This window comes from Nerophis lumbriciformis, linkage group LG17 (assembly GCF_033978685.3).
Source record: "Nerophis lumbriciformis linkage group LG17, RoL_Nlum_v2.1, whole genome shotgun sequence".
In the NCBI taxonomy this organism is placed as follows: Eukaryota; Metazoa; Chordata; class Actinopteri; order Syngnathiformes; family Syngnathidae; genus Nerophis; species Nerophis lumbriciformis.
Window position 1 is genome coordinate 14301546 of NC_084564.2, and position 16261 is coordinate 14317806.

Genomic DNA, 16261 nt, shown 5'->3' on the forward strand with positions numbered 1-16261 from the left:
CAGGAGGACAGTTTTTTTAATAAGACAACAAGGGGTGTAGAACCCATTCCAGGACACTAGTTGGCAGTATACATTTAAACATTAGGGAATGATAGCGAACATAGTGCTCGGTGAAATCTCTAATTTGGCTCGCGAGACGTCATGAGTTTAATAAGGAATCTTACCCACTGGAAAGTTGCATTTACTTACCAACAATATTGATGCTACTACTGTGTCTTTGTCTTATTGGCAATTAAAGTTAAAGTTAAAGTTAAAGTACCAATGATAGTCACACACACACTAGGTGTGGTGAAATTCGTCCTCTGCATTTGACCCATCCCCTTGTTCACCCCCTGGGAGGTGAGGGGAGCAGTGGCAGCAGCGGTGCCACGCCCGGGAATCATTTTTGGTGATTTAACCCCCAATGTGTGAATGTTTGATGGGTTCTACATGTAAAGCGACTTTGGGTACTTAGAAAAGCGCTATATAAATCCCAGTTATTATTATTATTATTATTAATTCCAACCCTTGATGCTGAGTGCCGAGCAGGGAGGTAATGGGTCCCATTTTTATAGTCTTTGGTATGACTCGGCCGGGGTTTGAACTCACAACCTACCGATCTCAGGGCGGACACTCTAACCGCTAGGCCACTGGTCAATGACCTTTAATACGGATCTGAACAAACGTGTGTGCAGCAATTACTTATATGACCCAATGCAAACAACCTTCCTTAGTCATGGCGCCAAAAAAATAAAAAAATAAAAATCCAACCAGCACAAAATGTCAACAGACATGGTCACACGTAAGGTAACCTGCTCACTGAATTGTGAGGACATTTAAAAAAACATCCATGCACCGCAAAAAAATTACAAAGCACAATGGGAAAAAATGCACAACACTTTCCGCCCTTACCCATGTTAGCTGCTTGATATTTCTGATTGGTTAAAAAACTGTAAGGAGGTTGTCACGGAATTAAACAAGGTTGAAGTCAAACTTTCACATGCTAATGCTCTTAATATCCAATTATATCAATTATTAATTATTTGTATATATATATATATATATATATATATATATATATATATTTTTTTTTTTTTATATATATATATATATATATACAATACAGGCCAAAAGTTTGGACACACCTTCTCCTCATTCAATGCGTTTTCTTTATTTTCATGACTATTTACATTGTAGATTGTCACTGAAGGCATCAAAACTATGAATGAGCACATGTGGAGTTATGTACTTAACAAAAAACGGTGTGTTGTTTTACATGTTTTATATTATAGTTTCTTCTAGTTTCTTCAAAATAGCCACCCTTTGCTCTGATTACTGCTTTGCACACTCTTGGCATTCTCTCGATGAGCTTTCACATGTCGATGATGTATGTTAAAATGTATTTCCTTTTGATAGTCATAATTAGATGCTGGAATTGATATTTTTCAATATAACTGACATGGTCGGATTGTGTTTTCTGATGATAGTTGTCCTTCAGTGTCAGTAGCAATTGGACAAAATTTAAACAGTAGGCCAAGGTCTTCACTCTTACCTCTCACACGGAGATGCACACTCTGGGAGTCCATCTTGTTGGGCTGCACCATCACTTTGCAGTTATACTCGCCGGCGTCCACCTGCTGCACGTTGGTGAGCCTGAGCGTGCCGTTGTTCTCGAAGGCTCGCTGGCGATGGTTGAAGGGCAGCAAGGCGGAGTTCTTGTACCACTTGATGGAATAGTACGGGTAGCCGATGACGCGGCAGTGAATAAAGGCGTCCCGTCCGGCGATGGCGGTGACATTTTTCATGGGACGGATGCTGGCGCGGCCTGCAGTGGCGCAGAGAGGGGACGTGTATTTAGTCATGGTGGTTACAATGTTAGCGCTGTGACTTTGCTGCAGTGTTGTGTACACAAAACAGTACAGTTTATTTGGGGAGATTTGGATACGTTTTATCATTGCTCAATGGATATCAATTTAAACATGGATTTTTTGTTTTTGTTTAAAAGGTTACACAAAAATATGGCATTTTGTATTTAGAGATTACAGCAATTTTATGTATAGCATATGAGAGTTTGTAAAGGATATTTAAAATAGTTATTGAGTCAATTAGCTGGTAAGTCCTAAGACCAGGGGTGTCAAGTTAATTTTAGATCGGGGGCCACGTGTAGAAAAATCTACTCCCAAGTGGGCCGGACTGGTAAAATCACGGCACGATAACTTAAAAATAAAGACAACTTCAGATTGTTTTCTCTGTTTAAAAATAGAACAAGCACATTCTGAAAATGTACAAATCATAATGTTGTTGGGTTTTCTTTACACTTACATGTTGCGGTTAATAGTATTATATTTTTATTTGTCGTTATTTATATTTTCTGAATAAATTATGTGATAATGTTCATCAGTCAATGCATTGGTGTTCATTTTCAATCTATCTAGATAAACAAATAATGTCAACATCAAATTACAGTATGTTATTTATGTAGTTTGATCATTTTCTTCGACTGATGTACCAACATCATGTGGTTTATTTTGTACATATGTCGCATCATCTACAAAGAATTGCTATTTCGACATCCAGTGGACACATTTAGAACAGCTGTTTCTTTCATTCAAAAATTTCAGGTTATTTATACTTAGCAAACTCATCCCGCGGGCCGCGTTAAACCTGTTCGCGGGCCTGATCAGGGGCTGGATCAGGCCCTTAGGCCGTACGTTTGACACCCCTGCCTAAGACGTTTTACTCAGTCTTTCAAATGTTTTTTTACAATTGTTTTTTAATTTTACAATGTCACTCAAATTGTACACACTTGTTCTCTACATGTGTGTATTTTACATATTGTTGTATATTTTATATGTATGTATTTTGCTTTATTTCTGTGGTGATTTTTAAACACCCTAAAGTTAAAGTGGTTGTTTTATAGAATGCATTGAGTTGTGTGAGAAATTTCAAGTTAATCTGATTTATGGGGCCTTGCATGTATTTACAAATAAGATGTAAGGTAAATGCATGTTTATATTTATGTTGCATATTTACTTGCTATTTTCTACCGCTTATCCCTCTCGGGGTTGAGTTATATATTTGTACTTTTCCCCCCCCCCTTGCAATAAAAATATTATAATCTACTTCAGGAGTGTTTTTATTATTCTCTAGGCATGAACAAAAATTCCGACTTCAATTTTGTTAAGTTTGTCAAATGTCCACTTATTATATATATTTCAATCAAAAAATAATTTTCAAGTAAGTTTTTAATAATCTTCAACAATGTGTTCACATATACTAAAATTACTGTTCAATTACTTTGTATTGCATACACAAATTATCCTCCTGACTTCAAAAATAATGTTTTTGAAACTAATAATAAGTAATAACTATTATAACAGCGATGACATATGGCGTAGTTCAGGGATTTCTAACCTTTTTGCCCTTTTTTATACTTTTTGGACCCACTCAAATATAAACACTGAGTTCGTAATCCTACTCTTGTTTCAAACATATTCAAAAATTTTCTAACTTAATTACAGTTTACAACTTTGTCAAATGATAGGAAACCATGTGTTAATCACAAAGAGTATTATTTATTTAACACATAAACCATAGGCTTACGTCAGGCTGATTAAAAAATAATTACCAACAAAATATACTGTATAAGAAGGGACTCACATAACTGATGAAAAATATATTTAAATACAAATATTTAGTGCTAAAATGAATAAACTAAGATAATAATAAGTATGTTTTTTTTCAACTAAAATTACAGTAACAATGTAAGTACGTAAAGTGAAATAAAGTGAAATAAAAATACAGCTTCACCACTTTAGTCATATTTTTTGCACTTACGAAACTTCTTCTATATATATTCTCTTTAGCTCCAGACTTCTTCTGTGCGTTTGATATTGTCATTACTGCCACAAGTGGTGGAAAAGCGTATTACTACTGAGTACCGCCGCGTCCCATACGGATCACATATTTTTGGCGGCCCTCTAGGGGGCACTCGCTGCCCGATAATGGGCCAAAGCCCTATGGTTAGAGAAACGCTGGTGTATTTGTCAGACAAATAATTGCACGAGCAACACAAACGGGCTGCAACATTTTCACCCTTCGGTTAAGGAAAAGCTAAATTAGATTATGCAAACAAATTCCTTCACAATATCTGGGTGAAAGTCGACAAATAAACCCCACTTAATCCATTATGGTCACCTCCACCCCAGATCCCACCTCAATCCTACCCACTTCTCCAAAGTGGGCTGGCTCAGGGTGGAGGACAGAGTAAAACAACTTGCACTGAGCCTAGTCTATAAAATCCGCTACACCTCCCTGATACCGAAGTACATGTCAAACTACTTCCTTAACGTAAATGACCGCCATAACCACAACACCAGGGGGAGCTCCACTAACCACGTTAAACCCAGATTCCGATCTAACAAAGGTCTTAACTCATTCTCTTTCTATCCCACATCAATGTGGAATGCACTCCCAACAGGTATAAAAGAAAGGGCATCTCTATCCTCCTTCAAAACCGCAATAAAAGTACACCTCCAGGCAGCTACAACCCTAAACTAACACCCTCCCCGGATTGTTAATAATCAAATGTAAACAATCAAATGCAGATACTTTTTCTTATGCCTTCTGATCTCTCTCTCTCTCTCTGCCCACTACTTGCTGTCCATATCCTACCAAGTCAGACCTACACTGTTCCAATATCCATTTCTCTGTTCTCAATTGTTGATGACTGATGATAACAACCTAACCTAACCCTCCCCCTCCCCCCTCCACACCCCGGATTGTAAATAATGTAAATAATTCAATGTGATTATCTTGTGTGATGACTGTATTATGATGATAGTATATATCTGATAGTATATATCTGTATCATGAATCAATTTAAGGGGACCCCGACTTAAACAAGTTGAAAAACTTATTCGGGTGTTACCATTTAGTGGTCAATTGTACGGAATATGTACTTCACTGTGCAACCTACTAATAAAAGTCTCAATCAGTCACTGCCTGAATACTTTTGGCTAAATTGGGGCCCTAGCAAAATTTTATTTTGAGGCCCCTCCCCATTACAAAACAAATCCACACTTTTGTATCCAGGTGAAACAATTTGTATACCTTTTTTAAAATCGATTTGATGCATGTTTTGTTCTAAAACAAATTAAATTTAAAAAAATTGTTTAATAATTATTATTTTTGTGCAAAATAACACATGTCATTTCATTAAAACGAATAATTGCATTTTTTGCTGGTCGTGATTTGGTCTTAATAGGTCTGTTATTTAGCCCAGCACTACCACTGTGCGCCACAAGGGACATTATGAATACTGGGTGGGAATTCACCATTATAATTGTATTAATATAATCATTATATTGTTATTAATGACGGCCCAAGAAAGGGTTCAGAATACGTTTTCGTATTTGACACTTATTTGATTTACTTAGCTTTAAGACGCTGGGTTTGTATTCCGATATTGTCCAACTCTTTAATTACCGATACCGATATCAACCGATATATGCAGTCGTGGAATTAACACATTATTATACCTAATTTAGACAACCAGGTATGGTGAAGATAAGGTACTTTTTAAAAAAAATTAATCAAATAAGATAAATAAATTAAAAACATTTTTTTTGAATAAAAAAGAAAGTAAAACAACATAAAAACAGTTACATAGAAACTAGTAATTCATGAAAATTCGTAAAAATAACTGTTAAAGGTTAGTACTATTAGTGGACCAGCAGCACGCACAATCATGTGTGCTTACGGACTGTATCCCTTGCAGACTGTATTGATATATATTGATATATAATGTAGGAACCAGAATATTAATAACACAAAGAAACAACCCTTTTGTGTGAATGAGTGTAAATGAGTGTAAATGGGGGAGGGAGTTTTTTTTGGGTTGGTGCAGTAATTGTAAGTGTATCTTGTGTTTTTTATGTTGATTTAATTAAAAAAAAAAAAAAAAAAAAAAAAAAAATACACACTTTTGTATCCAGGTGAAACAATTTGTTTACCTTTTTTTAAAATCGATTTGATGCATGTTTTGTTCTAAAACAAATTAAATTTAAAAAATTGTTTAATAATTATTATTTTTGTGCAAAATAACACGTCATTTCATTAAAACGAATAATTGCATTTTTTGCTGGTCGTGATTTGGTCTTAATAGATCTGTTATTTAGCCCAGCACTAACACTGTGCGCCACAGGGGACATTTTGAATACTGGGTGGGAATTCACCATTATAATTGTATTAATATAATCATTATATTGTTATTAATGACGGCCCAAGAAAGGATTCAGAATACGTTTTCGTATTTGACACTTATTTGATTTACTTAGCTTTAAGACGCTGGGTTTAGCAGACATGGGACATGCAGACTAAAAGTGCTCGACATCTGAAGGGGGAATTGAAATAATAATAACAATGCAATAACAGTAATATTAATGTAAGGTACTTTTGCTGTGCATGCACACAGGAAACATTATTTCGGAGATGAATTCGACCTACTTTATAACCTACGAGGGGGCAAACGAGGGGGTCCTCCTTGCAGACAGACAGACAGACAGCGAGACAGACAGGTATGTGTATTGTTGTTCTTGGAGGAGCTGATTTGACAAGCACCTCTTACGTTTATTCGAGCCTGGTGGTACACGAGGCCGGCCGAGTTGCTGCACGTGCACCGGTACACGCCGCCGTCCTGCACCTGCGTGTGCGTCACGTTGAGCTGGCTGACCACGTGGCCCTCGTGCGTGTCGTAGTGTCCCAGGTGATGGTGGCCGTCCTTGATGACCGGTTCGTCGTCCAGGGACCACACGCAGCGCGGCGGCGGCGTGCCCTTGACGTTGCACGCCAGGAAGACGGGCTCGCTGGGGTTGACCACCTTCTCGCTGAAGGACAAGAGGATCTTCGGCGTGCCGTCTGCGGAGGCAGAACGTGGGGAAACGTGGAGAACAATAAAGCTCAAGTTGATACAACATCTGTGGGCTATTGGAGACTACACAACTTTGCAAATGGGCAATCCTCAAGCAAACCTCCACGAAACAAATGAAATCCAGCTTGAAAAATGTAATAATGCAAAATAACACACAACTACAGTTCAGGTCATATGACCCCATTGCTGGGTGGATCTACGGGATGCAGTCTGCTGAAAATGATGGAAAGTGCCACTCTACATAGCAACTGACGCTGTGGTCAAAGTTGGAAATGCCAAAAAACATATTTTAAGATATTCAACACCTGGCTGCTTAAGTTAGCGATAGATACAGTCATGGTCAAAAGTTTACATACACTTGTAAAGAACATAATGTCATGGCTGTCTTGAGTTTCCAATAATTTCTACAACTCTTATTTTTTTGTGATAGAGTGATTGGAGCACATACTTGTTGGTCACAAAAAAACATTCATGAAGTTTGGTTCTTTTATGAATTTATTATGGGTCTACTGGAAATGTGACCAAATCTGCTGGGTCAAAAGTATACATACAGCAATGTTAATATTTGGTTACATGTCCCTTGGCAAGTTTCACTGGCGCTTTTGGTAGCCATCCACAAGCTTCTGGTAGAGTTTTTTATCACTCCTCTTGACAAAATTGGTGCAGTTCAGCTAAATGTGTTGGTTTTCTGACATGGACTTGTTTCTTTAGCATTGTCCACACGTTTAAGTCAGGACCTTGGGAAGGCTATTCTAAAACCTTAATTCTAGTCTGATTTAGCCATTTCTTTACCACTTTTGACATGTGTTTGGGGTCATTGTCCTGTTGGAACACCCAACTGCGCCCAAGACCCAACCTCCGGGGTTGATGATTTTAGGTTGTCCTAAAGAATTTTGAGGTAATCCTCCTTTTTCATTGTCCAATTTACTCTCAATGGAACTGGTGCTTATTGGAAACTCAAGACAGCCATGACACTATGTTCTTTACAAGTGTATGTAAACTTTTGATCGCGACTGTAGCCACCCACCCAATTCGTAACGTTTTTTTTTTTGTCCTGTCCAGCTTCTCAGGCAAATCATATAGTTGATGTAGATGCCCATATCGGCTGTTCAGATTTACTTTACAAAAGAGAAATGTAGGATACTTCTCTTGTTGCCTTATTTGTATTTGACTTTATTAAATGTATTTATATTATCATTTGGTGCAGCCGGGCCGGAGCAGGAGGGGATATAAAGAGGAAAAAAAGGAAGACAGAGGGGGAAATTGTGGGGACAAGAGGGGGATTAGACAGAGAGACAAAAACAACAACAGCAAATACAAGAATAACAACAACAACAACAACAGTAGAGCAACATCAGCAAATACGACATGTACAAATATGATGGTAAAAGTGATAGTAAATAAGCAGTCAGCGAAATAAAAAATACAGAAATTCGTCACGTTTCCTGTGTCAGGTAAACCGTGACGATGGCTCTCCTTCAACTATTTATTTATTCTGAGGCGGAATTGATGTCTTTGTGTTTATGTTTTTGAGAGGAGTCGCTGTCATTCAAAATAAAACATACGGACAGAAGTATCAGGAATTGTTTTTTTAAATCACACTTTTGAATTTTTGATTAATTGCAGTTAATGAGACTTCATTACTAATGCAATTTGAATGAACTAAAAAAAAAAGCACAATATTATGACACAAATGCAATTTTATTGTCGGATTTTTAGATGTTTTATTTGAATACATGATATTCTCGATGTGTCTCTTTTTTGTCCATGTCCAATTAGCGTCTTGCTGTTTTGCTTTGAGATGGTATCTTAAACGTGTTGTACTTCGATAATACCAGAATTAATCGATGCAATACATGAAAGGCCACCCCTGACTAAAATGGGGCCCTAAGCAGAATTCCATTTTGAGGCCCCATCGAAAAAAAAATTTTACATTTTTCTTTATCCATGTGAAATGATTTTTAGACTTTTTTCATTAAACTTGAATTTAATTTGATGCATATTTTGTACAGAAAAGAATTCATGGAAAATAAACTGTTCAATAATGTATTCTTTTAGTGAAAAATACTCAAATGTAACTGACATAAAACTAGGGATGTCCGATAATGGCTTTTTGCCGATATCCGATATTCCGATATTGTCCAACTCTTTAATTACCGATACCGATATCAACCGATATATGCAGTCGTGGAATTAACACATTATATCATGCCTAATTTGGACAACCAGGTATGGTGAAGATAAGGTCCTTTTTTTTAAAAAATTAATCAAATTAGATAAATAAAATACAGACATTTTTTTTTAATAAAAAAGAAAGTAAAACAACATAAAAACAGTTACATAGAAACTAGTAATTAATGAAAATGAGTACTATTAGTGGACCAGCAGCATGCACAATCATGTGTGCTTACGGACTGTATCCCTTGCAGACTGTATTGATATATATTGATATATAATGTAGGAACCAGAATATTAATAACAGAAAGAAACAACCCTTTTGTGTGAATGAGTGTAAATGGGGGAGGGAGTTTTTTGGGGTTGGTGCACTAATTGTAAGTGGATCTTATGTTTTTTATGTTGATTTAATAAAAAAAAACAAAAAAAAAAAAAAAAAAAACGATACCTATAATTTCCGATATTACATTTTAACGCATTTATCGGCCAACAATATCAGCAGGCCGATATTATCGGACATCTCTACATAAAACACAAGTCTGCAAAATGTCCTGATATGTACAGTATCTACAAAAGTACTTAGGTCTGAACCCAGTATGGCTGTATTTACAATTTCAGCACAATGTTGCGCACCATAGGAGACAATGTGAATGTCAAAAGCAATTTGCCATTATAATCTTAGTCATGACGGAGCAGGAAAGGGCTAGGAATCAGTTTGAATCGCTCTGTTATTCACAAATAACATTTTACATCAGCTACTTACCGCAAAACGGATCACGGGGCCATACGCATAGCGAGTGACCTGCATATAGGAAAGGGTGGCCCTGAATATATATATATATGCAAATTACCTCAGTTTTAGCTAAAGTCCTTTCGGGGTGGTAAGCATCGGCCGTTAGGTGAAGGTGCTGTCAAAATAAATTGCCTGAGTAATCTGTGTTTAAGACACAACTCTAAATCAATTAATTCATTAATCAATGATCAATCAATCCTCAAAGTCCCCCAGACACACATAATCATGTCCGAATTAGTCAAAGGGAAGAGAACTAACGCTATATTTTTCATCATGTCCATATACTTTTGTCTATACAGCGTGTCTGCCTGCCTCTAACCCTCCAGATAATCTACGTCTGCTGCGCGTGATTACAGGTGATCGATATCTTCTTCTCCTTTTTTTATTTATTTATTTTTTTTTACAGCTGCTTGGCTGCAGGAGACGGTTGCCTTAGCAACGCCGCCAAGGTAAGCTGATGGGAGTAACGTGCTCAGGCTTTTGTATATTTGCGAAGCCTTTGTTAATCATAGGAATGGAGGCCAGGATGTCATTCACATGTAAACGCGTGTGCATACAGTATTACTGTACATACAGTATAGGCTTATCGCGTCTTGACTTTACCTTCAAGGATGACTTGCACAAAGTCCTGACCGGATATTTTGCCCTTCCTGGCGAAGCACTGGTAGGCCCCGCCGTCGCTCTTGGACATTCCCTCCATGATCAGGTTCTCCCGGTTGAGGCCGGTGAAACGCACGTTGTTGCCCGGGTAGATGATCTCGCCGTTGCGGTACCACGACAGCTCGTACTCGTCGGAGCCGCTCACGCTGCAGGAGAGAGACACCTTGCTGCCCACGCTGCCTTTCACCTTGCGGGGGCTGACCACCGCCTTCAGGGACTCTGGGGACGCAAACACAGGATTTTAGGGACGGGAGTTTGACATTGAAATATTGTATGTCTTCAGGTAGGTAAGGTAGGTAGGTCAGTAGGGAGATCATATACACACATTTGTACATTAAATACATACCCAGAAAAGTATATGTAATAAACTGGTGAGTAGGTAGTTAGGAAGCAAGCTAACTAGTAGGGGTGTCATTCTCTACTTTAAATGGCAATCCGATATGAATCTCGATACATGGGCTACTAACAATTAGTGTTGTCCCGGTATTTCGATACTTTTCTAAATAAAAGGGACCACAAAAATTGCAATATTGGCTTTATTTTAACAAAAAATCTTACAGTACATTCAGGTGAGGTGGTTGGGGGAGGGGGGGGGGGGCGCAGGGGGGGTATAGACAAATATCTGCTGCCTTGAAGGTTCCAATGAGCACAGTGGCCCCCAACAAGCCTAAATGGAAGACGTTTGGAACCACCAGGACTTTTCCTAGAGCTGGTTGATCGTTGAAACTGAAAGATCGGTGGAAAAGGGTCCTAGTCAGGGAGCTGACCAAGAACCCGATGGCCACTCTGTCAGAGCTACAGCTTTCCTCTGTGGAGAGAGCAGAACCTTCTCCAAACCCCGTTTCCATATGAGTTGGGAAATTGGGTTAGATGTAAATATAAACGGAATACAATGATTTGCAAATCCTTTTCAACCCATATTCAGTTGAATATGCTACAAAGACAACATATTTGATGTTCAAACTGATAAACTTTTTTTTTTTGCAAATAATCATTAACTTAAGAATTTGATGCCAGCAACACGTGACAAAGAAGTTGGGAAAGGTGGCAATAAATACTGATAAAGTTGAGGAATGCTCCTCAAACAGTTATTTGGAACATCCCACAGGTGAACAGGCAAATTGGGAACAGGTGGGTGCCATGATTGGGTATAAAAGTAGATTCCATGAAATGCTCAGTCATTCACAAACAAGGATGGGGCGAGGGTCACCACTTTGTCAACAAATGCGTGAGCAAATTGTCGAACAGTTTAGGAAAAACCTTTCTCAACCAGCTATTGCAAGGAATTTAGGGATTTCACCATCTACTGTCCGTAATATCATCAAAGGGTTCAGAGAATCTGGAGAAATCACTGCACGTAAGCAGCTAAGCCTGTGACCTTCGATCCCTCAGGCTGTACTGCATCAACAAGCGTCATCAGTGTGTAAAGGATATCACCACATGGGCTCAGGAACACTTCAGAAACCCACTGTCAGTAACTACAGTTGGTCGCTACATCTGTAAGTGCAAGTTAAAGCTCTCCTATGCAAGGCGAAAACCGTTCATCAACAACACCCAGAAACGCCGTCGGCCTCGCTGGGCCTGAGCTCATCTAAGATGGACTGATACAAAGTGGAAAAGTGTTCTGTGGTCTGACGAGTCCACATTTAAAATTGTTTTTGGAAACTGTGGACGTCGTGTCCTCCGGACCAAAGAGGAAAAGAACCATCCGGATTGTTATAGGCGCAAAGTTGAAAAGCCAGCATCTGTGATGGTATGGGGGTGTATTAGTGCCCAAGACATGGGTAACTTACACATCTGTGAAGGCGCCATTAATGCTGAAAGGTACATACAGGTTTTGGAGCAACATATGTTGCCATCCAAGCAACGTTACCATGGACGCCCCTGCTTATTTCAGCAAGACAATGCAAAGCCACGTGTTACATCAACGTGGCTTCATAGTAAAAGAGTGTAGACTGGCCTGCCTGTAGTCCAGACCTGTCTCCCATTGAAAATGTGTGGCGCATTATGAAGCCTAAAATACCACAACGGAGACCCCCGGACTGTTGAACAACTTAAGCTGTACATCAAGCAAGAATGGGAAAGAATTCCACCTGAGAAGCTTAAAAAATGTGTCTCCTCAGTTCCCAAACGTTTACTGAGTGTTGTTCAAAGGAAAGGCCATGTAACACAGTGGTGAACATGCCCTTTCCCAACTACTTTGGCACGTGTTGCAGCCATGAAATTCTAAGTTAATTATTATTTGCAAAAAAAAAAAAAGTTTATGAGTTTGAACATCAAATATCTTGTCTTTGTAGTGCATTCAATTGAATATGGGTTGAAAAGGATTTGCAAATCATTGTATTCCGTTTATATTTACATCTAACACAATTTCTCAACTCATACTCAAACGGGGTTTGTAGAAGGACAACCATCTCTGCATCAATCCACCAATCAGACAGCCGTTTCTTAGTAAAAAGTTTGCCAAAATGCTCACACCATGAGAAACAAAATTCTCTGGTCTGATGAGACCAAGATTGACGTCCTTAGCGTGAATGCCAGGCATCATGTTTGGAGGAAACCAGGCACCGCTCATCACCAGGCTGATACCATCCCTACAGAGAGGCATGGTGGTGGCAGCATCATGCTGTGGGGATGTTTGTCAGAGGAACTGGGAGACTAGTCAGGATAGAGGGAAAGATGAATGCAGCAATGTACAGAGACATCCTGGATGAAAACCTACTCCAGAGTGCTCTTGAGCTCAGATTGGGGTGTACGGTTCATCTTTCAGCAGGACAACGACACTAAGCACACAGCCAAGATAACAAAGAAACGTCTTCAGGACAACTCTGTAAATGTCCTTGAGCCCAGACTTGAATCCCATTGAGATCTGAAAATGGCTTCCCATCCAACCTGGTGGAGCTTGAGAGGTGCAGCAAAGAGGAATGGGCAAAACTGCCCAAAGATAGGTGTGCCAAGCCATACTTGAGGCTGTAATTGTTGCCAAAGGTGCAGCAACAAAGTGTTGAGCAAATGCTGTGAACACTTATGTACTTGTCATTTCTTATTTTTTATTTTTTAATACATTTGCAAAAAATTCTAAAAAAACTTGTTGACATTGTCATTATGGGGTATTGTGTGTAGAATTTTGAGGACAAAAATGAATGTATTCAATTTTGTAAAAAAAAAGTTTGTAACATAACAAAATGTGGAAAAAGTGAAGCGGTGTGAATACTTTCCGGATGCGCTGTACGTACTGTAAGTAGGTAAGTACTGTAGGTAGAACATATACCATACTTGCCAACCTTGAGACCTCCGATTTCGGGAGGTGGGGGGAGGGGGTGGGGGTGGGCGTGGCCGGGGTGGGACGGGGGCGTGGTTGGGGGCGTGGCTAAAAGGGGAGGAGTATATTTACAGCTAGAATTCGCCAAGTCAAGTATTTCATATATATATACAGGTAAAAGCCAGTAAATTAGAATATTTTGAAAAACTTGATTTATTTCAGTAATTGCATTCAAAAGGTGTAACTTGTACATTATATTTATTCATTGCACACAGACTGATGCATTCAAATGTTTATTTCATTTAATTTTGATGATTTGAAGTGGCAACAAATGAAAATCCAAAATTCCGTGTGTCACAAAATTAGAATATTACTTAAGGCTAATACAAAAAAGGGATTTTTAGAAATGTTGGCCAACTGAAAAGTATGAAAATGAAAAATATGAGCATGTACAATACTCAATACTTGGTTGGAGCTCCTTTTGCCTCAATTACTGCGTTAATGCGGCGTGGCATGGAGTCGATGAGTTTCTGGCACTGCTCAGGTGTTATGAGAGCCCAGGTTGCTCTGATAGTGGCCTTCAACTCCTCTGCGTTTTTGGGTCTGGCATTCTGCATCTTCCTTTTCACAATACCCCACAGATTTTCTATGGGGCTAAGGTCAGGGGAGTTGGCGGGCCAATTTAGAACAGAAATACCATGGTCCGTAAACCAGGCACGGGTAGATTTTGCGCTGTGTGCAGGCGCCAAGTCCTGTTGGAACTTGAAATCTCCATCTCCATAGAGCAGGTCAGCAGCAGGAAGCATGAAGTGCTCTAAAACTTGCTGGTAGACGGCTGCGTTGACCCTGGATCTCAGGAAACAGAGTGGACCGACACCAGCAGATGACATGGCACCCCAAACCATCACCCAACCATGCAAATTTTGCATTTCCTTTGGAAATCGAGGTCCCAGAGTCTGGAGGAAGACAGGAGAGGCACAGGATCCACGTTGCCTGAAGTCTAGTGTAAAGTTTCCACCATCAGTGATGGTTTGGGGTGCCATGTCATCTGCTGGTGTCGGTCCACTCTGTTTCCTGAGATCCAGGGTCAACGCAGCCGTCTACCAGCAAGTTTTAGAGCACTTCATGCTTCCTGCTGCTGACCTGCTCTATGGAGATGGAGATTTCAAGTTCCAACAGGACTTGGCGCCTGCACACAGCGCAAAATCTACCCGTGCCTGGTTTACGGACCATGGTATTTCTGTTCTAAATTGGCCCGCCAACTCCCCTGACCTTAGCCCCATAGAAAATCTGTGGAGTATTGTGAAAAGGAAGATGCAGAATGCCAGACCCAAAAACGCAGAAGAGTTGAAGGCCACTATCAGAGCAACCTGGGCTCTCATAACACCTGAGCAGTGCCAGAAACTCATCGACTCCATGCCACGCCGCATTAACGCAGTAATTGAGGCAAAAGGAGCTCCAACCAAGTATTGAGTATTGTACATGCTCATATTTTTCATTTTCATACTTTTCGGTTGGCCAACATTTCTAAAAATCCCTTTTTTGTATTAGCCTTAAGTAATATTCTTATTTTGTGACACACGGAATTTTTGATTTTCATTTGTTGCCACTTCAAATCATCAAAATTAAATGAAATAAACATTTGAATGCATCAGTCTGTGTGCAATGAATAAATATAATGTACTAGTTACACCTTTTGAATGCAATTACTGAAATAAATCACGTTTTTCAAAATATTCTAATTTACTGGCTTTTACCTGTATATATATATATATATATATATATATATATATATATATATATATATATATATATATATATATATAAGAAATACTTGACGTTCAGTGAATTCTAGCTATATATATATATATATATATATATATATATATATATATTTAATAAATACTTGAATTTCAGTGTTCATTTATTTACACATATACACACACATAACACTCATCTACTCATTGTTGAGTTAAGGGTTGAATTGTCCATCCTTGTTCTATTCTCTGTCACTATTTTTCGAACCATGCTGATGATGCATTGATGTGTGGCACGCACAAAAGTGCTTTCATCAAATGCACTAGATGGCAATATTGTCCTGCTTAAGAGTGTCACAACATTGCTGTTTACGGCAGACGAACTGCTTTACGGTATACAAAAAAGTGACTGCTGTTGTTGTGTGTTGTTGCCGCGCTGGGAGGACGTTAATGAAACTGCCTAACAATAAACCCACATAAGAAACCAAGAACTCGCCCTCCATCATTCTATAGTTATAACGTGATTGGGTAGGTACGCTTTTTTATATTGTGGAGGACCTGAGTCCGCCTGAATTTCTGGAGATTTTCGGGAGAAAATTTGTCCCGGTAGGTTTTCGGGAGAGGCGCTGAATTTCGGGAGTCTCCCGGAAAATCCGGGAGGGTTGGCAAGTATGACATATTCACACCATTTTACATTAAACACA

At 39.0% G+C, this 16261-nt stretch overlaps 1 protein-coding gene across 2 annotated transcripts in view; it reads right to left on the reverse strand.

The window, feature by feature from the left end:
• Positions 1 to 16261, reverse strand: part of LOC133614533 (cell adhesion molecule DSCAM-like) — a 299360-nt gene that overhangs the window by 95916 nt on the left and 187183 nt on the right. For both annotated transcript variants that reach the window (XM_072914993.1, XM_072914992.1), the window contains exons 7-9: positions 10482 to 10757; positions 6601 to 6897; positions 1532 to 1804 (exon numbers count right to left, since the gene is read on the reverse strand). In XM_072914993.1, the coding sequence (XP_072771094.1) occupies positions 1532 to 1804; positions 6601 to 6897; positions 10482 to 10757 (846 nt within the window). The remainder of the gene's footprint in view (positions 1 to 1531; positions 1805 to 6600; positions 6898 to 10481; positions 10758 to 16261) is intronic.